Source organism: Cervus canadensis, chromosome 16 (assembly GCF_019320065.1).
Source record: "Cervus canadensis isolate Bull #8, Minnesota chromosome 16, ASM1932006v1, whole genome shotgun sequence".
Classification (NCBI taxonomy): domain Eukaryota; kingdom Metazoa; phylum Chordata; class Mammalia; order Artiodactyla; family Cervidae; genus Cervus; species Cervus canadensis.
In genome coordinates, this window is record NC_057401.1 from 3,547,175 (window position 1) to 3,571,775 (window position 24,601).

Below are 24,601 nucleotides of genomic sequence, written 5' to 3' on the forward strand. Positions count from 1 at the left end.
AAATCTAGGCCAAAAGATGGATTTTGGGGGCTCTTGATACATTTTTGAGGCTCTTGATGCAATTGCCAGAGTGGTTTCCAAGGGCCAATCTGCTCTCCCTCTCAGGGAAGGAGGACCTGTCTCTCCACCACTCCCCAGCCCTGCATTCTTCCTCTAATCACAGCATCAAGGGACAGGTTGTAGGAAAGCAGGAGAGTCTGGAGTCAGATTCAGTTTAAGGCCTCGGACCCCACGTTAACCGCGCGTTGTCAACTCTCTGAGCCCTAGTTTCTTCCTCTGTAAAGGGAAAAACAAACAGCACCTATCCTGGCAAGCCGTGAACACTAAACTAGGTAATATATTAATACAAATACATTTGTAATGGTAGACTCTAATTTTCTTTCATTTGGGGACAGAGGAAGAGGGAGAAGATGCGAGCATGAAGTGGCAAGAAGGCTGGTGAGGTTGGAGCAGAGGGGACTGCGTTCAGCTGGGAGAGGCAGACGGGAACCAGACCTACAGGGCCTTGAAAGCACATGGGAAGGCTGATCTGATCAGATGGGTAAAGTGAAGGTTTATCCATATGAAGGGCTTAAAGGGCTTTGTGGGGAGGGTGTCATAATCAGATCTGGATCAGATTTGGAATTCATGTTGATCACACCAACTGGTGTGAAAGAAAGAGCTGCAAGAGCTTCAGGGAAATGAGCTGGGAGGTTACTGAGTAGTCCAGGCAAAAGGCGATAGGCTCGGGGGTCACAGAGATGCTGACAACTTGATGGATCCAGAGAGAGTTTGGAGATTTAAAAAAAAATCCAAACTCTGAGAAGTGATGAAGAACTGAGGGAAAAGAGGCACCAGGAATGACAAGGCCTCTGGTCTCACAAGACAATGGAGGGCGATGACCCCTCAGAACGTGGGAACAGGACGAGGTCTGGGAGGTCTGGACTTGATGTCTTTGAGACTCCAAGTGGGCAGATGGATATACTGGGTTGGTCAAGGAGATGTGATGTACAAACAGCCATAAAACAAGGCAGGAGGTGCTAAAGGCTTTGGGAGAGATGGAAATAAATGTCTGGTGTCTCGCAGAGATGGGAGAGCTCACTTCTAGCTGGAGTGAGGGCAATCCAGGAAGGCTGCATGAGAGAGGTGATAAAAGGGATAGCCAGGATAATCTGACTTAGATATTCAGAATGAGGGATATGGGGATCTCCCAGGTAGCTCAGTGGTTAAGAATCTGCCTGCCAAAGCTGGAGACTCAGGTTCGATCCCTGGGTCGGGAAGATCCCCTGAAAAGGAAATGGCAACCCACTCCAGTATTCTGGGAAATCCCATGAACAGAGGAGCCTGGTGGCCTACAGTCTGTGGGGTTGCCAAAGAGTTGGACATGACTGAGCACAAGCAAGAATAGAGACAGGTGAATATTCAAGGGGCAGGGCACGGACACAGACCCAGAAGGGCTTGAGGCACCACTCACGGTCTCTCCAACCCCTCCAACTCCCCAGCTGAGGGACAAGGACTCACGAGAAGCTGCTTTTTCTGAGCGTGCTCCTCCATCTTCTGCTTCATGCTCTCCTTCCGCTGCTGCCTGGGGAGCTTCTCCACCTCATTCTTCACCTGCACCAGAAACAGCAGAGGATTGCTGGGTCAGGGCACCTCCTCACACTTCACACAAAACAACCCTGCAATCCCAGAGCTCCTGGGCCAGGAAGCCTGAAGACAAGGCCCAGCTTTCTAGGCACTAGCCCCACCTGCTCTCCACCCTGGTACAGAGGGCACCCCCTGGCCACCAGTCTCCAGTTTCCAGACACCCCCAGAGCAGATAAGTGCCGTTTTTGCTCTTTGGTATCCATGCCCCTTTTTTTGATGATAGTATCTCAGTTTCATTTAGGGCAGTGTTTCTCAGCCTCCTTTTAAACTGTTGTCCCCTCAGAAGCCCTTTTCAACATTTTTTCATAGTTACCCACCTCCATGAAATGTTAATCCCACAAATAACACTGTCAATCTGTTAAACCATATAATATCTAAGATGTTTTTAATTCCTTGGGGGTGATATCACCCTGGCTGAGAACGAATGTTTTAAGTAGCTCCCACTCAGTGTCTGAGGGTCAGGTATAACTGACGCCTCAACCCCAACTGACCCTAGGCTAAGCATAAGATCGAGGCTGTCTGTCAGCATATTCCATGCCTTGGCATCAGAGACTGGTTCAGAGATGAGCAAGCAGTCCTCGTCGGGCTAGTAACAGCTTCAAGATGTTTGCTAAAACTATTGGGGAAAGCCACTCTCTGTCCTTTGGGTTGCTGATCTGGGAAGATGTATGTCATGGTGGGCCACTCTGGAGGGATCCGCCCGAGACAGAATCAACTCAGGGAAGCAATGTTAAGAGATGAGGGAAGTGACATTTCTGGCTTCCTGGTCAGAGGCTAACAGTATTCTCAAACCAGCCAGAAGCGGGTTTCTGTCTTTGATAACAGAAGAAAGAGAAGAGAGTCATGACACTTCTCTGTAAGGAACCTAGATTTCCTCAGACAGTTTTCTGTGAATAACTCATATCTTTACAGGTACCTGATATCTCAAAACACACACGCACTGACAGGTTCCTTAGGAGCAGTGACTGAGGGTAAAAATACTGTCTGTGATTTAAAAAAGAGCATTTCAGGAGAGTTCTGCTTCTGACATAATGAGGTAAGTCAATACAACCTCTCTTTCCTGCTGAATACAATGAAAAAATCTGGATAAAACACAAAAAGCAACTACCTGAGGACTCTGAAAAGTAAACAAAAGAAGGTGACTATGAAAGGAAGTCAAGACTTATAGAAGGGCTGGTATTGGGGTTGAGTTTCCTGGTTTCCCTTTTTCCTTTTGCTCTCCTAGCTTTGCCCCAATCCTGGACAGTAATGCTGTGAAAAAGTAGGTAAAACCCTAACAAACCTCATGTTTCTGGCCAGAGAACCAGGCAACGGTCAATAAAATTAACAAACCTTGAGCCAGATTGACAAAGGAGGAGGAAGAAGATGAGAGGGAAAGGGAGGCAGGAGAGAAAGAGGATACTACAACACAAACTACCATATGAAGAGGGAAAGAGAAATCACCACAGATCCTACAGTCATTAAAAGGATACCAAGGGAATACCATGAACAGCTTTATGTCAATAAATTCAGCCCATCAGGTGAAATAGACAAATTGCTTGAAAGAAAGTACCAAAGTACATTCAAGAAGAAACAAATAACTAAAACCAGAGCAACATTAAAAGAAAACCACAGACCAATATCTTTTCAATGAATACAGACTCAAAAATCCTCACCAAAATAATAGCAAACTCAATCTAGTAATATATCAAAAGGAAAATACATAATGACCAAGTGGGTTTTATCCCAGGAATGTAAAGCTCATTCAATATGTGAGAATCAGTCAATATAATTCACAATATCAGTACACTAAAGAAGAAAAACTATATGATATCAATATAGGAAAACTATTTGATAAAATTCAACATCCATTCATGACAAAATCTATTAGCACACTAGAAGTAGAAGGGAACTTCCTTAATCTGAAAGACAGCATCTACAAAAACCTTAATGCTAACATCATACTTAACTATAAAAGACTAAATGTTTTCCCCTTAAGACTGGGAACAAGGCAAAGATGTCCACTTTACTATTCCTGTTTAAAATCCCACTACAGGTCCTTGCCAGCATGATAAAGAAAGAAAAATAAACAAAAAATATATAGATGAAAAAGAGAAATATGATAAACAATAAGGTCCTAGTGTATAGCACAGGGAACTACATTCAATACCCTGTAATAAACCATGATAGAAAAGAATATGGGCTTCCCTTGTGGCTTTGACCCCTGTGGGTTTGACCCCTGGGTTGGGAAGATCCCCTGGAGAAGGGAAAGGCTACCCACTCCAGTATTCTGGCCTGGGTAATTCCATGAAGTATATAGTCCATGGGGTCGCAAAGGATATGAGAGAATATATATTTATGTATAACTGATTCACTTTTCTGTACAGCAGAAATTAACACAACATGCTAAGTCAACTATACTTCAATAAAAATTTTTTAAATAAAATAAAAAGAAATAAAACTGTTTGCAAAATTGTTGTCTATGTGGAAAAATCACAAGTCTATTTTTTTCAAAAGTCCTAGAACTGATGAGTTTAAGGGAGATCAATATACAGGGCTCAATATACCAGTATTTTCCTATACTCTAGCTTTGACATTAGAAATTGACATCAAAAAATAGTATCTTGTACAATAACACAAAAAATGAACTAAATATAATTCTAACAAAATATATGCTGAATTTGTATGCTGAAAACTATAAAACACTAAGGAAGGATGTTAAAGAAGAACTAAATGAATGGATAGATTATGTTCATAGAAAGGAAGGTTCAATATTGTTCCAATTCCATTCTCCCTAAATTGATACATGAATTCAACTCAATCTCAATCAAAAATTTCACCAGATATTTTTACAGAAATCAATAAACTGATTCTAAGATATATATGGATGGGCAAAGGAACTAGAATAACCAAAATAATTTTGGAAAAAAGGAATAAAGTTGGAGGACTTACACTACCTGATTTACTGTAAAAGTATATTTATCAAGACATTGTAGAATTGGTGAAAGGTAGACAAATAGATCAATGGACCTGCATATAGTCCAGTTACAGACACACAGAATATATGGTCAATTGATTTTGCATAAAGATGCAAAGGCAGATCAATGGAGAATGGATAGTCCTTTCAGCAAATGATGCTAGAAAACTGGACATCCATAGGCAAAATCAACACTAATAACAGTGAATCTCACCCACACATTACACATCTAATGTAACACTTAAAAGTGTAAAACATCTGAAAGAAAGCATGACCTTGAGCTGTGCAAAAGTAGCTTAGATACGCCAGTAAACACACAATCTGTAAAAGAAAAAATGATAAAGTAGACATCATCAGAGTATGTACTTCTGCTTTATGCAAGACACTGTTAGAAGAACCAAAAGACAAGCCACAGATTGGGAGCAAACATTTGCAAAATATGTAACTGACAAGGACTGTATCCAGAATGTAAAAAAAACTGTCAGAATTCAGTAATAAAAAAATAAAGAAATCACCCAGCTAAACAAATGAGTGAAAGATTTAAATAGGACCTTGTCAAAAAAGATATATAGACAGCAAATAAGCACATGAAAAGATATTCAACATTAGTCATTAATGAAACACAAATAAAAAGTCACAATGCAATATCACTTCCTATCAGAATGGCAAAAATAGAAAAAATCAAACTAATGATTCCAAGCGCTGGTTATGACGTGGAGCAACTGGAACTCACGCATTGTTCTGGACATGTAAAATAATACAGACTCTTTTGTAAAAGTTTGGCAGCCTCTCCTAAAATTAAATGTACATTTAACATATGACCCCAAGACCCTACCAGCTATTGTTTATCGTCTCTTCTTTCAATTCTCCGGTGTTTTCTTTCATGGCTTTAGGTCTGTAATCCAAATCCTGCCCCTGTATTCTTTAGCTTTAACAGTCTTTGATTAGGGTTTCTCAGCCTTGGCACTTTTGACTTTTGGAGCCAAATAATTCTTTGTTGTGGGGGTTTCCCATGCACTATAGAATGTTAATAGCATCTCTGACCTTAGATGCTGTAACACCTTCTCCCCAGTCATGACAACCAAAAATGTTTCTAGATATTGCCAAATGTTCTCGGGGCGGCGGCAGGGGGAGGGGTGGGGAGGACATGGGATGGGCAAAAAGAGTCCCTGGTTGAGAACCACTGTCACACTACTGTCTTAGACATCCTCATAAGATATCTCAAAAATTGCATGTGTGTCACTTCACCGTCAATATCCAAAGGCTCCCCTGGACACATGGTACATAATGATAATTTAGCACCTGTCTAGAGTTTGTCAAAATGCCACTGACAGCCCCATTCAAGGCAGAATACAATTGAAAAGACCCACTAGCTTAGAAGGGTGCTTTTCAAGCTTGATGAAGTGGTTTTCCAGGACAGATGAGAAGCAGCAGTTTAGAAAAGGGTCTGGAGCTTTATGCTAAAGGCACTGAACACTGTAAGAAGTGTTACCCCACTGCCAATGGAGGGAGAAAGCAAAAAAACATTCAGAGTAGAGTCACATGGGGTTACTTGGCAAAGGGGCACTTGGACTTACTCATAAGAAGCCCCTGAGGGTAGGGATGTACCAGCACCACTCTGACTGAGGGCTATAAAGACAGGCTCTCTACTCAATGTCAGATATCCTGCTTTCTGATCCAACTGCCCATCTTTGGAACAGTCCCTGGACTTGTTTCCCATTCTCTCATCAGAAAAAATTATCTGGCTTTTAATTAAAATTCCCAGGGTCCTTCCAGGAGTATAATGCTGTGGTATTATAGAGATCCAAACTATTTAAGAAGTAGTTAAATTATGTTTAATGAGTTTTGCCTAGGAAGGCAAGGAAACAGAGTTCTGGAAAGATTTCCTTTAAGACTGAGTCTGTTTTCACATTTAGGAGATCTAAGAAGTAAGTTACAATCGTCAACTGAGTTTCTCACGGATATTAAATGTACTGTGTGTACGGGCAATGAGAAGCAGACCACCAGTTCCATCCTCACAAAATATATTTATTATATTTCTATGCACAGACATACACAGTGCTGGGTTTAATTACTTGAAACAACAATGAAGAATAAATATGTCCCCATTCAACTAGCTTACTAATACTGATTTTTTCCTATATGCATACCTCCTAAGTGCAGGAAGGTCATTAGCATGATAAATATTTCATAATAACTGCTGTAACCATGAAAGAGGCCCCAGGAGGCATCTCAAGTTTTACCCTCTGTTATTTTTGTATGTTTTCTATGCCTGGGATCAAATCATGACCAGCTTTCTCACAATCAGTGGGTTGTAGGGAAATGGACAGGGTGAACCCTGCCTTGCTCTGAACTGGTTAAACAAAAGTCCACACTGGGACTTCTCTGGAGGTCCAGTGATAAAGAATCCACGTGCCAATGCAGCGGACACAGGTTTGATCCCTAGTCTGGGAAGATAAGCTCGTGTGCCACAACTATGGAGCCGGTAGTCGAGAGCCCATGAGCCACAGCCGCTGAGCCCACACGGCACCCCGCAGGAGCCCCGCACCTGGACCCTGTGCTCTGAGGCCAGAGCAGCCCCCACAAACACGGGCCCAGGCACCGCAGCAGAGAGCAGCCCCCACCCGCTGCAACTGCAGAAAGCCCACGCACAGCGATAAATACCCAGCACGGCCAGAAATAAAGGAAAGAGAGACTTCTTCTTTAGTAAGTCCACTCAGACCTGTGTGGTGCCCCTCGCCAGCATCCACGTGGGGGCTTCTCTGATGCAGCACTGGGCTGGCTAATGCACCCACCGATATTTCAGAGTCTGCTCCCCTGGGCGTCCTACCCATTCCCACTTTCGTCCCTCACCCCTGCTGGTGCAGCCTAACCACCAATCCAAGGGCCATGGGCAGGCCGTCTCTACCCAAGCCTGCCATTCCTACTGGGCTTCACCTGCACAGAGGTGACCTCTGCAGTCAAAGAAGACCTTCTGACTATGGAGTAGGCCATGGCAGGATACGGAATCCTGGGACACTTTGGGGGTGTTCCGTGAAGCACAGCCTCTCACTGGTCCCACCAGCAGGAATCCTTAGACGTAACACTGATAATGGTAAGCATGACCGGAGGGGCCACCGTGCAGTAAGTGCTTACGAGGTGCCTGGTGCCAGGCCAGCATTGCCATTTAGTCTATATCTCGAACAGCTTCCCAAGCGATCCTGTCATCACCTGCTTTCCCTTCTAAAGCAGAGCTCTCCTTATCTTCTCTAGTTAACCAGCCTATCTGCTCTCACAGCAATTATTACTATGTAACGGGCAACAGTTTTATTTATTTAGTACTGTACTTTGTTTCTCTAGCTTCCCTGGAAATTAACAAACTCCTTGAGGGACCCTATCTATTTTGTTCATTAGTGTCCCTGGTACCCCATTCAATGCCACACAGGTAGGCACTCAACACAACAGCCCCTGAATAATTCTCACTGTGACAGAAGACAGCCAGAACTCAGGCAGTAACTCCAGAATATCACTGGTTTGGTTCCAGACAACCACAATAAGGTGAAGATTGCAATGAAGCAAGTTCCGTGAATTTTCTGGTTTCTCAGTATATAGGAAAAGTTACATTTACAATATATTGTAGTCTGTTAAGTGTGTAATAGCATGTCTTAAAAAACTGTATATAACATAAACATGTTTTATTGCTAAAAAATGCTAGTCATCATCTCAGCCTTCAGCGAATTGTAATCCTTCTGCAAAAATAACCACCACCAATCACCATGGCAAATATAATTATAAAGTCTGAAGTATGCAAGCATTACCAAAATGTGACACAGACAGGAAGTGAGCAAATGCTGTTGGAAAAAATGGTACAGAAAGACTTGCTCGTGGCAGGGTTGCCACAAACCTTCAATTTGTACAAAGAAAACACAACACCTGCTAAGTGCAATAAAACAAGGTCTGCCTGTAGCTTGTCCAAAGCCTAGCAGTTAGCTTTGAGCCACAGTGCCAAAGACTTGGAAACAAGCCTGCCTCCCAAGCCTGTGTTCCCAGCACTGGGGCTGTGGAAGTGTTTAGTATCAGCCCCTCCCCTCCCCAACCCCCACATATCTCTGTCCACAAGCCCATCTCTCAGCAGGAGGTTCAGAGCCAGGGTAAGTCAAGGCCTTTGGAAGGAAAACTATGACAACCTAGACAGTGGGTTAAAAAGCAGAGACATCACTTTGCTGACAAAGGTTCATATAGTTAGAGCTATGGTTTTTCCAGTAATCATGCACGGATGTGAAAATTAGATCATAAAGAAGGCTGAGCATTGAAGAATTGATGCTTTTGAACTGCAGTGCTGGAGAAGACTCATGAGAGTCCCTTGGACTGCAAGGAGATCAAACCAGTCAATCCTAAAGGAAATCAGTCCCGAATATTCATTGGAAGGACTGATGCTGAAGCTGAAGGTCCAATACTTTGGCCACCTGATGCAAAGGGCCGACTCACTGGAAAAGACCCTGATGCTAGGAAAGATTGAAGGCAGGAGGAGAAGGGGACGATAGAGGATGAGATGGCTGGATGGCATCACCAACTCAATGGACATGAATTTGAACAAACTCCGGGAGATCATGGAGGACAGAGAAGACTGGTGTGCTACAGTCCATGGGGTTGCAAAGAGTCGGACATGACTTAGTAACTAAACAACAAAAAGTGGAGGCACTCACCTCAGGCACAAAGGGGAATAAATACAATTCTAGAAACTCAAAATTAATGACAAAGAAACCATGAACAAAATAGCAAATACAGACAGGATCAAGTCCTATACTTGGAGGGCTCAGCCTCATCGCCTCAGACTAATCCTGGCTCTGTCGGATCCTGCTTTTATTTTAAATAGCTGATAATCTGTTCATCGGGAATTTTTTTTATTTTTGACCACGCCATGTGGCTGTGGGATCTTAGTTCTCCAGCCAGGGATTGAACCTGGGCCCTCGGCAGTAAAATTGCAGAGTCTCACCGCTGGACTTCCAGGGAGTAACCCGTGATGAATATTTTACACTAATTTCTATTTTAAAACATTGCATCAGAATATTATTTATCTTGATTTAGGACTAGGCAAGCTGTGTCATCACAGCCAGTGGCCCTGACTCCCACAGGCAGCCACTGGAGGCCTCCTGGATTCACCACATGTCATGTCCGACACAGTCAAGTCTGGGCCCTGGGCTCTGCGGGCCCTGAAAAGCACCATGGGCCACCCCCAGAAGCTGCTCCTACCATTCCCACCTGGAGATCGGGAGCAGCCTGGCTTGGCACCCCCTGTCCCAGGTTCTGCCCTCCTCGTTCCCATCCTCTCTCCTGAGGGTTCAGGAAAGAAAGTCTGGCCCAGCCTCCAAGGCTCCACGGGGGAGGCGCGGGCTGCTCTCTAGGACTCAGACGCCCTGCCCCGGGGCAGGCCTCCCTTCCCTTGTTTCAGGACCATTACCTCTTTGCCACTTCCCCTTCCAGCTGTTGGGGAAAGAGGGAGAAGAGGCACGTGGGTCCAAGTGAGGGAGCTACTCTTCTAGGAGAAGGGAGAGTCAGGCATGGAGGATGTGTGTGCACCCACCCAGCACTCAGCTCCCCGCCTGGTGACAGCATCTCAAGTTCCCCTAAGTCGCCATCCCTTCCCTCCTCCCTGCTCTCTTCCAGCTCAGGCTGCTAAGCTGGAGGGATGTCGAGGAAGTTGCCTGAGGCCACAAGACAAGGGCCTGCCTGGAGCCAAGCCCACGCAGAGGAAGGCAGAGCCCAAAATATGGAGAAGGGGCTCCTGATGGCACAGCTGGAGGATGCAGATCCAGACATCCCTGGACATGCACTTCTCAGGTATGTAAGCTCCTCCAAATTCCCTTTATTGCTGAGGTGAGTTTGAGCTGGGGTTTGATCATTTGCAGCTGAGAGGGCCCTCATCCTCCCAGGATGCCCTGCTTCCACCCAGCACGTATTCACCTCCCTCTTCATCAGCTTGAGCTGCTCCTGGAACTTGGCATAGTCCCGCTCTTGCTCCAGGCGAATCCGCTTGGCCTCCTCCCGGCGGCGCACCGCATGGTCTTGCTCCATCTTCTCTACTTGTTGCTTTTGCTGACGCTCCAGGTTCTCCAGCTCTATGTCAAAGAACTTCTTCTTGGCCTAGAAAGAGCAGAAAAGGAAAGTCACCTAGGAGGGAGATGGGGAAAGCCCAGAGGCTGTGCTCACACCTGGGCTTGAATCCCAGCTCTACTACCTCACTGTGTGACCTGAGACAAGTCACCTAACCTCTCTGAGTCAGTTTCCTCAGGTGCAAAACAAAGACCAGACCATCTGCCTCGCAGCGTTGTTGCATGGGGCTCAGTAAAGGTTACGTCCCCTCTAGAGGTCCTCCTGTGTGACTGCATGCGATACTGCGTTTACAAGTCAGTGCCTAAGGACATCAGGAAACCAGGGGAACTGGGAAACTGTTGCGATTTACTCTCCATGGCCAACCATCCTCACTTGGTGACCTCTGCTTAAAGAAAATAAGGAGGCAAGAAGCTCTCTGGGGACCCATCTCTTCTCACACTCACGTTGATTTCTTGTTCAAAACGCTTATGCATTTGCTCCAGCTGCAGCTCATGCTTGCTGCTCAGTTGGGTTTGATTCCGATGTTCTTCTTTCTGGAGTAGCCGAAGCTCCCGGAGTTCCTGGCGCCTGAAGGGTAGAAGGATGTGGACGTTCCAGTCAGAAAGTATCCTCAATGATCACATAAGTCATAGCTAAGGACACGGAAGGCGGGGGCATGGTGAGGCATCACATGGTCCGGGACAGAGGCAGGACGAGAACTTAGAACTCACATTTTACTTGACAGTGATTGACAGGCAACACATTAATAATCTGAGTATATAAAGAGTGCTTACAAATCAATAAGAAAAACAGGAATACCCTAATTTTAAAAAGTGGCACAGAGCATGAACAGACATAAAACAAAAGACAAAAAGAAAATTTAAATCATCTATATGGATATGAAATTCAGATTAAAAAACAAATACCATTTTCATTAAATAGGTAAGAATATAGGGGAAATTGATACTTTCCTATATTGCTGATATGTACAAATTAACACATTTCTGGAGGACAATTTGTCAGTAAGGTATGCTTCTGACATAGTTCCACTTCTGGATAGTGATTCTAAAGAGATATTCATAGATATACAGCAAAACTGAATAAGGATATTCACCCACTCAAATATTCTTGCCAGGAAAATCCCATGGACAGAGGACCCTGGCAGGCTATAGTCCATGGGGTCACAAGAGTCGGACACAACAGTGAGTAAACCACCACCACCATTCATAACAATGCTATTTATAATAGTACAAAATTGGAAACAACTTATATGTCTGTCAATATAGATCTAATTAAATAAAATATGTCTGACATAATTTTATTCAACCATTAAAAATGAATTTCTAGAAGGTATCAAATTACATGGGGAAAAAATCTATGAAAAATGCAGCAATTCTTTATAAACAGATAGGGACTGATCTCTAAATGAAAAAAGCAAGCTATTAAAGAGTGGGTCTATTATGCTACTGACCATCTGGTTGAAAAACAAGAAGGACCATATATGTGTGTGCACATGGGCCTGTGCAAGTTTACTTTCCTATTTAAACACTGAGTGTTTCTGGAAGGATTACACTGTAAAATATTAACACAAAGAAGGGAGCCGGGTGGCTGGCAGAAAAGTGAGTGAGGGAGATGTTTCACTGTTCACCCTCTTTTCCTTTTTCAGTCTTGAACCATGATATTATATTACCTATTCAAAATGTAAATACAATAAAAATTTGACCCAGACCACACAGTGTACCTTAACTTTGGAACATATTTATTGTCAATGTGTGCGTGAGTGACACACAGAACAATACTGGTGGCATGCATGCACGCTCAGTCGTGTCTGACTTCTTGCGATCCCCTGGACTACAGCCCACCAGGCTCCTCTCTCCGTGGGATTTTCCCAGCAAGAAAACTGGAGTGCGTTGCCATTTCCTCCTCCAGGGGATCTTCCTGACCCGGGGATTGAACCTGAGTCTCCTGCGCTTCCTTCACTGGCAGGCAGATTCTCTACTACTGAGTCACCTGGGAAGCCCACTTGTGGGATAAAGCCCACCTACCACGCTTCTTTCTGAGCAAGTCCATTAAAAATTGGTATGTATCTTTTATATAATCAGAAAAGAAATTAAAATGATGGCAGAAGACTCGGGCCTCCTGGCGGGGAACGGGGACCGCTTGGCAGCCTGTACTCTGCTCTAGCCCAGCATCTGCAGGCTGCCCCGTGGCCACCCCCACCGCGGGCCTGCCTCACGGCTCTGAGCAGCAGAGCTCCCCAGGAACTGCCCACCAGCAGCTGCAGGAGGGGAGGCCTCCCGCTCCAGGGGTCAGAGAGGCCGCGTGCAAATCTTAGCTCAGCTCACTTTCCAGCCAGGCGCCCTCAGGCAGTGGCTCAGGCTTTGCAGGCCCTTTCTCCGCTGCATCTGTAAAATGGGGAGATAATCTCTTCCTCACAGGTTCTTTAAGGTTAAACGAGGTGATACCTGCAGTGCCTGTCCGACACATGGCAACCACTCCCCAAGTGGTAACTTCTCGAATGGTAATGAGGAAGAAGAGGCAAAGGCCGCCCAGTCTCTGGGAAAAGCCAGAGACACTTTTTACAGCTGTGTAGGGAGGCGTCTCTGGGAGCCTCTGCATTTCGGGAAGAGAGGAGGCAGGAGGCGATTTCTGAGAGCGTAAACAAAGACATGGAAATCCTGAAACAAGAGGAACTAAGGCTCAGAGAGCAACTGACAAAAAACAAGCAGAGTAAGGTGTAAGCAGCCGGCTTCTGACATGACCTCCTGACCCACCGGCGTCCTCACAAGGGAAAGGCAGGCCAAGACAGGCTCAAGAAGGAAAGAATCAGCTCCAGGAACTTCAGGGAAAACCAGAAAGAACTCTGACCCAGCAGCTGCAACCTGCACGAGTGACTATTCGGTGATCCTGTTCCAAAGCCTACATGGGACCCAAGCCTCCGGAAGTGCTAGGACCCAGGTTCAACCAGGGACGCGGCAGAGTCTGACAGCCCGCAGCCCGGCCGGACTCACGGGGCCTTCAGACCACAGCAGGGAAACAAGAAAAGTCTCCTCCTTTGCGAGCACCTCTTCTCCACCTCGGCAAAACTCACCTTTGAAAGCTGGGCGGCACCCGCTCCTCTGCTGAGGAGGGAGGCGGGGGTCCCGCCTCAGGGTCACTTTCAGATGGGGTGCGGTGGAGTTGGAATTTCAACCCCAGAAACCCGAACTGCCCAGAGGGGAGAGGACAGAAAGGAAATCCAGCCCCTGAGCGTGGAAGCCCGAGCAGTGACCATGAGAACAGAAGGCAGTGTTTTCAGCCGAAAGCAACCACGACCACCCCTCCCCTGGCCCCGAGCCTCCCCAGCACACACAGAGGAGGCCACCTGATGCAAACAGCTGACTTATTGGAAAAACTGATGCTGCGAAAGATTGAAGGCAAAAGGAGGAGGGGGTAGCAGAGGATGAGATGATTACATGGCATCACTGACTCAATAGACACGAATTTGAGCAAACTCCGAGAGATAGCGAAAGACAGGGAAGCCTGGCGTGCTGCAGTCCATGGGGTCGCAAAGAGTCGGACACGACGGAGCGACTGAACAACAAGTAACCTCAGCAGTGAAAAGTCCGCCTGTCATCCCCCTGGCTTCGAGAGGGGAAACGTGCCCCTAGGCATCCAAAACTCCTCCTCTTTGGCTTCGGAATGTCTGTGCTTTTCTTAAGATAAGAATGTGTTTGATGTTTCAGAGGTGTCCTCCAAGCCAGTCATAAATTGTTCCAGCAAAGCCCTGGCCTCAAGGCAGCTTCGTGGCTCTGGGGCCTCCCTCTCTAGCTGCTAAGCCCCCACCTCCATCCCCGGGAAGCCCCCCAGAAAGCTTCCTGGTCCAGTGGAAGCTGGTAGACTTCTCACAGACAGATCTCACTGGGTGACCTGAGGCAAGTAAGTTCCCACCAAGAAACGCCGTTTCCTCATCTACAGAACGGCTGAAGTAGGGTCTCCCTGGGGAGGGCTGTCAGGGCGCCTGAGTGCCTTAAGATTGCAAAGATGACTCAGTGCAAACAGCTCTGCCTCACACCCTCCTGCCCACACCAACCCCTCCCATCTCCAGCTTTGCCTCCAGAATGCAGGCTGAACCCAAGCTGTCCCGCCACACCCGCCCTCTGTCTGGCCACTGTCCCGGCCAGGGTCTCCCTGGATCCCTGCTTTAGTCCTGCCCCAGGACTGGATGACAGCAGGGCTGGGTGGCCCAGACTCGGATGACAGCAGGGCTGGCTTTTAGAAGGGACATCACAGCTCGTCACTCTCCAGATGCTTCATTCCAGTTGTTTTTGTTGTTGTTGAATCGCTAAGTCGTATCCGACTCTTTACAACCCCATGGACTGCAGCACGCCAGGCTTCCCTGTCCTTAACCATTTTCTGGAGTTTGCTCAAACTCGTCCATTGAGTCGGTGATGCCATCCAACCATCTCATCCTCTGTTGTCCCCTTCTCCTCTTGCCCTCAATCTTTCCCAGCATCAGGATCTTTTCCAATGAGTCAGCTCTTTGCATCAGGTGGCCAAAGTATCGGCGCTTCAGCATCAGTCCCCCCACTGGGGATGAAATCTACGTTTCTCCACCCCTGCCCGCGGACTGACGTGACCTGGACCCTGTGGGCCCTGGGAACGACTCCGCACCCTCTCCCTCCAGCTCCGCCCTCTCAGGTCCCTGAACAAGCCTGGGCTTAGCAGTTCCTGCCACGCTCTCCCGGCTCTGCCACTGGCCGGCTCCTCTGAACCCGCTGCTCTGCTCAGGGATTTCCCGCCAGGCAAGGCCCCCACCCCTAGCCCAGTGGCCACTCTCCCATCAGCCATTATTCCCTTCACAGCATGTACTATGGTTGGGAATTATCTTGAATGCTGTTTGCTGGCCCATGAGGGTTCTACCCCAGCCACAGCCTCCATTATCTGGGTCATCCGTGTGTCCCCCTACCTGGGGAGGGGGTGTGGATATGTCGGTGAAAGGATGGCTGGCTAGCTGGAGGGGAGGCTGGAGGAGTGCGTGGATAGGGAGCTGAGTGGGTGCGTAGGTGATGGGTGGGTGGGCGACTAGAAGGATGGGCTACAGGATAGAGGAATGGGTGTGTAGATGGATGGATGAATGAGTAAGTGGGTAGAGGGATGGGCTGATGAGTGGACATGTAAGTGGAGGGGGAGGGAAGTGGATGAAGAGGTGGGTGAGTATATGGAGGAGGGAAGTGAGTTAGGGAATACAGGGTCTCAGGCAAAGCCAGATTCTTTTAGTGTCCCTGATTCCACACTTAATGCTGTAGACAGACAGACAGCTCTTTTTTTGGCAGCATAGCAGGTGAGATCTTAGTTCCCTGACCATGGATTGAATCTGTGCCGCCTACAGTTGGAGCACAGAGTCCGAAACACTGGGCTGCCAGGGAAGTCTCAGACAGACAGATCTTGCACCAGAAAGACCCACATCTACCATCTCATCCCTGCCTTGTTACGGGCATCAGCAGCCCCTCCCAGCCTCACCTGAGGAATCGCATCTCCTCATCCTTCTTCTCATCCTCGCTGATGATCTTGGAGGTGGTAATGCTCACCTCCACGCCGTCCACCACAAACTTGCGTGTCCTCTTCAGGGTCTTATTGTGCAGCCTTGAGTCCTGGCCAGGGAAGATCATTAGGCAAAGCTCAGTATTACAGCCATGAATCCATGGGTGGCCCAGTCTCAGCCCCGACCAGGATGCAGGTGACTGTCCGTGGTCCCCCGCTTGCCTCAAGCTTCTCAACCTGGAGGCCTGAGTCTGTGAGGTTAGGCCCCCTCCTCTCCCTGACCTCACCCTTCGGACACTGCCCAGCCCCTGCCTGCTGACTGCCGGCACCCTCTCACGCACAGGTCGCAGCATCCAAGCAAACTGGGTTCCGACTCTCCTTCTACACCTACTGGCCCTGTGACCCTGGGCAAGCCCCTTGTGCTGCCCAAGCCTCAGCTTCCTCTACCTGTCAGAGGAGACGAGCAGCATTGCTTGCCTCCCAGGCTTGTTCTGAAGATGCAATGAAGCAGGGGCGGATGGAATTCAATAGCACTTGGGTCATGAGAAGGGTTCAACACTTGGTATTTATTTCTGACAGTTACTATTGCAGACCACTCCTCTCTTATCTTCAATGCCAAAATCCAAGGAGCCTGGAAAACCAGAGTTCAGAACTATGTTGGCAGCCAAACCTAACCTGACCTGAGCTCCACAGAAGGCCACACCCCTCTGGAGCCACCATGAAATTACTCATATCTTTGTCTTTACCTTTTCCTGTGAATAATCATGCCCCTCGCCTGTGATCGCGTACACAGTGCTGCCAGAACTCCTGGAGGCATTTAAATACTCTTTGAACGGTCTCCATCCTGACTGGGGTGAGCCTATGGATCTGCACTGGAGTCTTCATGGCATCTCCTTCTCCAACTCCTCCCCTAGCTTCCGAGGCCCCTCCTGGTGGAGCCCAGCCTGGCCTTTCTAGCATCTCCCTACGGCAGCCCCTCCTGGGCACCAGGACTCAGGATGAGTCAGACCAGCAACCAGGAACAGGCTAGCCGGAGGTGGCGAGGGAGAAAGGCCTGGGGTCCCAGTCACAGGGCCCTGCAAGGGGGTAAGAGACTCCCCGTGAAGCCAAGGGCGCTGACGCAGCCAGGCGCTCTTATCAAAGCAGCTGTGTTCCCTGACTCACTGCCAGCTCACCAGTAAAGGGATGCTCTCAACACCCTTGAGGAGAGGTGAGGTGGATCAGATTTAAAAAAAAAAAAAATTATCTTTTTTTTCTAACCCTTAGTGTCTTTTCAAGAAGGGAAGGGACAGCAACCCTGTCCTAAGGGCCCCAATGCTTCTTACGCCTAAAAGCTGCTGCCCTCTCTGCTCGCCCTGTTCTATTTGTCTGATTTTCTCACTTTAAAAAATTAGCTCTTAGTTTTGTGCTTGTTCTTAATGTACTAGCTTTAAATGTAATATGATCTAATCTATTCAATTTTTTGGTGTGATTTCTCTCCCCCACTCCACCCCACCCCCCAAAAAGAAAAAAAGAAATGCGCTTTCTTTCTGTTCCCAAAGCTAACTGCAATAGTTGGGTGCTTCTCCTTTTCCCTTCTTTCATTTGGCCAATATTTTTGAGTCTGTGCTGTGTGGTTTTCAAACAAAAGGTTACAAAACATTTCCTAACTTCAGCCTTAGTTGAGGGTGAGGTTCTTGGGGTGGCCAATCAGGTGACCAAAGGTGAGTTCACGAACATCTCATGATTTGTGGGAGCGGGCCGGGGAAGGTCAGGCCTTCCTGAGGACAAAGAGGCCACAGCACCCACCATCAGGACGCCGTGACACGCGGGATTCAGAGTGCAGAGTCTGGGGTCTGACCAGCTCCCCACCTCCCACCTGAGCCTCTGCTTGCTGGGCTGGACTCGGCGATATGGTTCCTTTGAAGCACTCTGCAGTGAGGGCCTCACGTTGAGCTCTCAAGCGCAGTGGCCCGGGTCACTCACAGTGCTGCTCCCCCTCGGAACAGCCACGAGCCCACTCCCTTTCGCTGAATCCATCAGCAAATGGACTGCATAGCTGATCCACAAGTCAGAGAGCTTTCACTTCTAGAATCCTCTCTCCCTAATTTGACCAAGGCCTTTAACCAAACCCAATTTAAACAGAACCCCAAACTGAAATTAAAACCCAAACCTACTGCCTGACACGACTTAACCCCAGACTGAACTCAAGATATTTGGAGGATTAAACAGTGACTCAAAGAGCTCCTAAGAAAGAGAAATCTCATGAACCACTTAAAATGCAAGGCAGCCACTGGACGCTCTCACAACCCAACACTGAGCAGCAACACTTCTGCAGAACGCCTGCCCCGAGCCCGCGCACAAGAGGTGCGGTTACCTTGATGGACAGACAGCCTGACTCCTTGTTCACGGACAGGTCTGCTGACAGGGAGGTGCCAAAGTCCGTGCTCCCAGAGGTGGAGATGCTGCCACAATCCGAGTCCCTCTTGGCAAGGCTCCGCGACCCCGGGGCAGGGAGCTCCAGACTGCCATTGGTCAGCTCGCCGCCCAAGGTCTCCAGGGCGCTGCTGTTGGGACGGCTCTGGCTGGCTTTCTGGGACCTGCTGGCCGCTGGACTGAGGTCTCCACTCTGGTCAGCAGCTGGCTGCTCCTCGGACACCTGAATTCTGGCTCCCATGGACACCGGTCGGAACTTCCGAAGGGGCACGGGCACCGCTGGGCCGTTCTCATTTCCAGGGGCCACATCCGGGGGGCTGGTGGGGAGGGCCCCATCCCCAGCAGGTTCGCTGGGCCCATTCACATCGTCCTTAGGCTGGCTGGGAGGTGGCGTGGTAAAAGGTGATTCTTTGAGAAGTTTGTCCGCATCGAGGCTCAGCTGACTCACCTCGGAGGAGTCTCGAGTGTGGTTCCCCAGAGGCTAGGAAAAACCAGACAGTCAAGGCCACGGTCCTATGTGTCTGAGGCAAGAGTCAGAGACGCAGTGAGTCTGGACAGTCAGATACCCACAAGGTTTGGAAGAGGGCCAGGGAGGCCTCATAGGTACCCTGCTAGTGAGCCACAGGCCTCCCCACTCCCTGCTGCCCAACCAACAATAAAATTACCACTTGCTTTCAGGAACAGGTATTCCTCCTAGGAGTGGAGGCAACTGCGGCCAGCTAGACAGCTCGAGCCCTGTCTAAAGGGGGTAGCAGCTACTATGCTCTAGTCAATCATGACAGCCTGGGAAAAATAGGTCCCCTAAGCCCAGACCTTCAAACTTTTCAAGACCAGCTGGAACCTGGAGTTTCACATGCCATCTCCCAATTTTTAGATGGCAACTAACTCAGATTTTTAAAAAGTCACAGAAAGGCCAAGCCAAACTAATCCAGAGGCTAGATTTCAGTCTATTAACCACCATGTTTTCCATGTTTTGTTTTTGTTTTTTAGAGCTTTTGGGGGGTAAAAGTACTGAAAATGTTGCTATTGTGAAACAGAACAAGGATTTCTGCAGATGAAACATGAACATTCCTCTTAATGAATAAAGTGAGCACCCATGTAGACACCTTCCAGGTCAAGAGTGGGACACATCCCAGCCCTGGGACCCTCCCCTTGTCCAGGAGGGTCTCCCTGTGTCCAGCCTCCCCTTGACACTGTCCTGACCTTTATCTCTAAGTGTTATAGGTTAGTTACAGGATTCACACACCAGCTCCAGCTCCTCCCAGGAATGAATTACACTTGAGGAAGTACTATATCATCCTTCCCCAACAGACAGGTCTGGACAAGCCTCGCTAGGTCCACAGCACCATCTGGACAGTAAGTCTCACCTCCTGGAGGAAGCTGTCCCCAAATGACTAGACCACGGATCCAAAAGTGGTAGTTCAGGGCAGAATCCAGCCCACAGATGTGTTTTGTTTGGCTCAAATGTTTTGTAAAAATTTAAATTAGCTTTAAGGCTCCCTGGTGGCTCAGAGGGCAAAGTATCTGCTGGCAGTGCAGGAGACTTGATTTCAGGCCCTGGGTTGGGAAGATCCCCTGGAGAAGGGCATGGCAACCCATTCCAGTATCCTTGCCTGGAGAACCCCCATGGACAGAGAAGCCTGGTGGGCTACAGTCCATAGCGTTGCAGAGTTGGACACGACTGAGTGGCTAACACAAACGTTTTATAGAAGTTTAAACTGCTTTAATTTAAATTTACACTCAGCCAAGAGCTGAAGCTGCAGATGGGTTACAAGGGTGCCAAGACATGGGTCCCCTGGGCACTCGCGATGGCCAGACGGGGTCTGGGGTGCTCGGACCCCTCAGCCTGTTGCCTCTGATCACGGGCAGTCTTTCCGTGCATTGAGCCCACCGTGTGCTACACACATCCTCATTCTGTACGTGAGTCACACGGGGAGCAGGCTGGGAGCAAAAGGAGTCAACTACCAACTTTTAAAAACTGGAAGATCCCACAGAGAAGTCTGATTCCTGGTCATCCCTGAAAATTACAGGATCTGGCCAACACACCCTGCTGCCTCATCCTGGCCTTTCTGCTGTCTTACGTAACCGGTGGCGTGGGAGCCTGTGACCTCTGAGCTGGGAAAGAACAGAAAGGAAGCTCTCCTGCGCCTCCTGGGTGCCCTTCCGCCCCAGCTGAGGCTGCAGGGACCCCATCCCTCCCCCGTGCTCCCCAGCACCCCTGATGTCCTTACAGAGGCAGCCTCCACCGCATCCTCCTCATCCCCCTCATCTCGGCCGTCTTCAATCTCCTCCATGACTTCAGCCTTGGCTTCGGCCACCAGCTCCCGCAGGGCCTTGTTGCTGGTGACGCTGCTGACGAAGGGATGCTGAGAGGAGCAAGACAGCTGGGTGAGAATCACAGTGGGCGAGGGCAGGGGTGGTGAAGAGGGGCAGCCAAGGCTGGGGGAGGCGATCCCCCAGGCAGAGAAGGCTGGCAGCATCCCTCAGGGAAATGCGAACTCGAACCCAGAGGCAGCTCAGAAAGTCCTGTGTGTGGTGAAGGAGGGCAAATGCCATCTCTGCTGCTCACTACTTGTGTGACCGTGAGCAGGTCCCTTTCCCTCTCTGAGCTGCGGGCTCCTCACCTCTGCACGGAGAAAATTATACCAAACCCACAGGGATGGCATGAGATCATGCCATGAGATCATACATGAGATCAAGCACAGACAGGAGCTTAGCCCAAAGTGGGAGCAAAAAACAATGCTTCAGGAGGGTTACTTGTGTATTTGTTTATTTATTTTTTATTTTTATTTTTTTGGCCATGCCATGTGGCTTGTGGGATCTCAGTTCCCTGACTTGGGACTGACCTGGGCCCTCAGCAGTGAATGCATGGAATCTTAACCACTGGGCCACAGGGAATTTCCTGTTAATTTACTTCTTAAAAAGATTTTAAAGATGCAGTTTTAAAAATATTGGCTTCCCTGGTGGCTCAGTCAGTAAAGAATTGCCTGCAATGCAGGAGACTGCCGGCAATGCAAGAAACCCAGTATAATATCTAGTATGTACATACATAGTATAATATATAAAATATAGTGTGTACATACAGTATAAAATATAGTGTGTACATACATATACACACATATACTTTATTGAGGAATTACACACAGAAAAGTTCACAAATCATTAAGCTCAGTGACTTTTTCCATATATACAGACTCAGTATAACCACCACCCAGCTCAAGACACAGAATATTTCCAGCACTTCAGGAAGGTCCCCGTCGCCCTGAGCAGTCAAACCCATTGCCCTTAGACTAGTTTTGATTGTTATTTAACTCCATCTGAACAGAATCCCAAAATATGTAGTCTTTTGTGTTGGCTTTCTTCACTCAATACAACTAAGCTGAGACTGTGAGATCCCCCTACCTTGTTGCATGTCAGTAAACTGTTCCTTTTTTAACTTTTTAAAAACTTATTTTTATTTATTTTTTAAAATTTTGTGGCCACACCACGTGGTATGCAGGATCTTAGTTCTCCAACCAGGGATCAAACTCATTCCCCCTGCAATGGAAGCAAGGATTCTTAACCACTGGAATGACTTCCAGGGAAGTCCAGTTGTTCCTTTTTGATTACTGTGCAGTATTCTATCACGTGACAATGGCACAGCTGTTTATTCTTTCTGCAGCTGATGGACACTTATGTTTTAATAAAGCTGCTATGAAAATGCTTGTATAGGTTTTGGGTGTTTGCAAAATCTTGAGGCCAAGCAGTATATGTTGTATTCTGAGGCATTTACAGAAATGTCACATCTCTAAAAAGTGAAAGTTATTTCATGGTCCTTGGAATACACCCAAGCTTTTAAGGCCTCAGTAGATGGTAAACGAGCTTGCAGATTTCCCTACTGCAAGTCTGCCCTGCATCAGGGTGGGGAAAGGGGTGTGGGATTCCTCCATTCCCCACGCTCACCCAGGGCCGCTTAGAAAGGCACACTGGCTCCTGGTGGTCCCTGGCTAAGCCTCCACTCTCCCAAAGCAGGGGGCCAGGTTCGACCCCCAGTCAGGGAACTAGATTCCACATAACACAACTAAAGGCCCAGCACAGCCAAACAAATAATTTTTTTTTTTTTTAAAAAAGAAAGGCATGTTACGGGTGGTCATTAAATTAGAATTTGCTCATTTGAAATTTGCAGGAAGGTTCCAATGAAATTCGGTGTTTTTACTGTCAGAGAATTTATCAGTGGAGGAACAATGTGAACAGGATTGTAGGGTAGTATCTAAACGGCTAAAGAGAATAAATTGTCTAGCACCTTGAAAACACATTCACAACAGAGAGGTCCACTGAAGATCATTCTTATCTGCTTATTTGTTCTTATCTGTTTAGTTCATTTGTGAAAGGCCAGAAGCAATACCGGTTCACCTGGGCACCTGAGCCTGCACGCCAGAAAGCAATGCAGCTCACCCCTGTTAGAGAGCTGTCGTTCAGACCGCCCTAAACCAGCTGGGCTTCCTCGAGTTAGTACCAACTAGGAAAGGCGTGAAGGACTGCATTTCTCGTACTTCTCTCCCACTCCCCTCTTCATTCGTCAATTCACACCTCAGTATTGAGGCCAGCAACGTGCCAGGTGCTGAAATAAGGCCAAACAAGCAGACAGGCAAGGCCCTCGGCCTCGGGAAAGACGATGGGCGTGTTACCAAATGACAAGAATATTTCTCAGATCAGGTGAGAGGACAGCACGAGGCTGGAGGAACACGGGCTGGGGGTGCTGGAGGGGGGAGGAGTTTGCTTAGGTCAGAGGGGCCTCCTTGGCAGGGGACAGTCAAGTTGAGACCTGAGGGGACATAAAGGGGCGGACCAAGGCAAGATCTGGGCACAGAGAATTCCAGGCAGGAGCATAAGTGAGTACAAAGGCTGCAGCAAAGCAGTGCTATAAACAGGGGCCCTTCAGAGCTGCCACTCCGGCAGCCAAGTGGCTCTGAAAGGTCTTGAACTGGATGTTAGTAAGAATGTACTAACTGTGGGAAGCAGGAGAGTATAGCAGTGAACATTGCAGGCTCTACACTTGAGACCAGGCTGCCTGGGCTAAAATCCCACTTCCAACAACTCAGACAAGTCACTCAACCTCTTTGAGCCTTAGCTTGCTCATCCGTACCCAATAGTATGGATGTTCTAAGCATTGTAGTGAGAACTCAAAATATGGCTCGAAAACTCATCTGCATAATCATCACCTTTACCATCATCCTCATCACCAGCATCACCATCACCACCACCACCACCACCACCACCACCATCACCACCATCACCACCACCATCACTACCACCACCATCACCACCATCACCACCACCATCACTACCACCACCATCACCACCATCACCACCATCACCATCACCACCATCATCACCATCACTACCACCACCATCATAACCACTATCACCATCACCACCACCACCACCGACATCACGACCATCGTCACCACCACCATCACGACCACCATCACCAGCATCATCACCACCACCACCACCACCATCATCATAACCACTATCACCATCACCACCACCACCAGCATGACTACTAACACCACTGTCATCATCACCACCATCAGCATCCCTACCACCATTATTATCATCACCGCCATCAGAAGAACCACAATCAGAGAAGCCTGTTGGCACCAGTCTGCACTCCCAGCCATTTCCATTCCCTCCTGCGTCCCCACAGAGCACATGTGTTTTAGAACTGAGGATGAGAATCAGATCCCAAATGTTCCCAAGCTTCACATTGCACAACCTCACACATGTGAACTTGAGCAAGAAGCCACGGGACACTTCACTGCAGTGGCTGAAGCAGATGCGGCACAAACAAATAATGCCGACACAGACTTCTGGAAATACCAGGTTTTCATCAAGCCACATCACATATTGACCAAATTAGTGGTTCTTCAGCTTGGCCAGAAGCTGTGCTTTCTTGAGGCTGAACATCTGCTCCATGGCCTCCCTTGAGTACCCTGGGGTCTTTAGGAAGTGGAGGGGGGACCGTGG

At 48.0% G+C, this 24,601-nt stretch overlaps 1 protein-coding gene across 3 annotated transcripts in view; it reads right to left on the reverse strand.

Moving 5' to 3' along the window:
* STK10 (serine/threonine kinase 10) overlaps nt 1-24,601 on the reverse strand; it is a 140,461-nt gene that overhangs the window by 15,894 nt on the left and 99,966 nt on the right. For all 3 annotated transcript variants that reach the window (XM_043488974.1, XM_043488973.1, XM_043488975.1), the window contains exons 8-13: nt 20,824-20,958; nt 18,534-19,073; nt 16,157-16,287; nt 11,119-11,242; nt 10,526-10,705; nt 1,501-1,593 (exon numbers count right to left, since the gene is read on the reverse strand). In XM_043488974.1, coding sequence (XP_043344909.1) covers nt 1,501-1,593; nt 10,526-10,705; nt 11,119-11,242; nt 16,157-16,287; nt 18,534-19,073; nt 20,824-20,958 — 1,203 coding nt within the window. The remainder of the gene's footprint in view (nt 1-1,500; nt 1,594-10,525; nt 10,706-11,118; nt 11,243-16,156; nt 16,288-18,533; nt 19,074-20,823; nt 20,959-24,601) is intronic.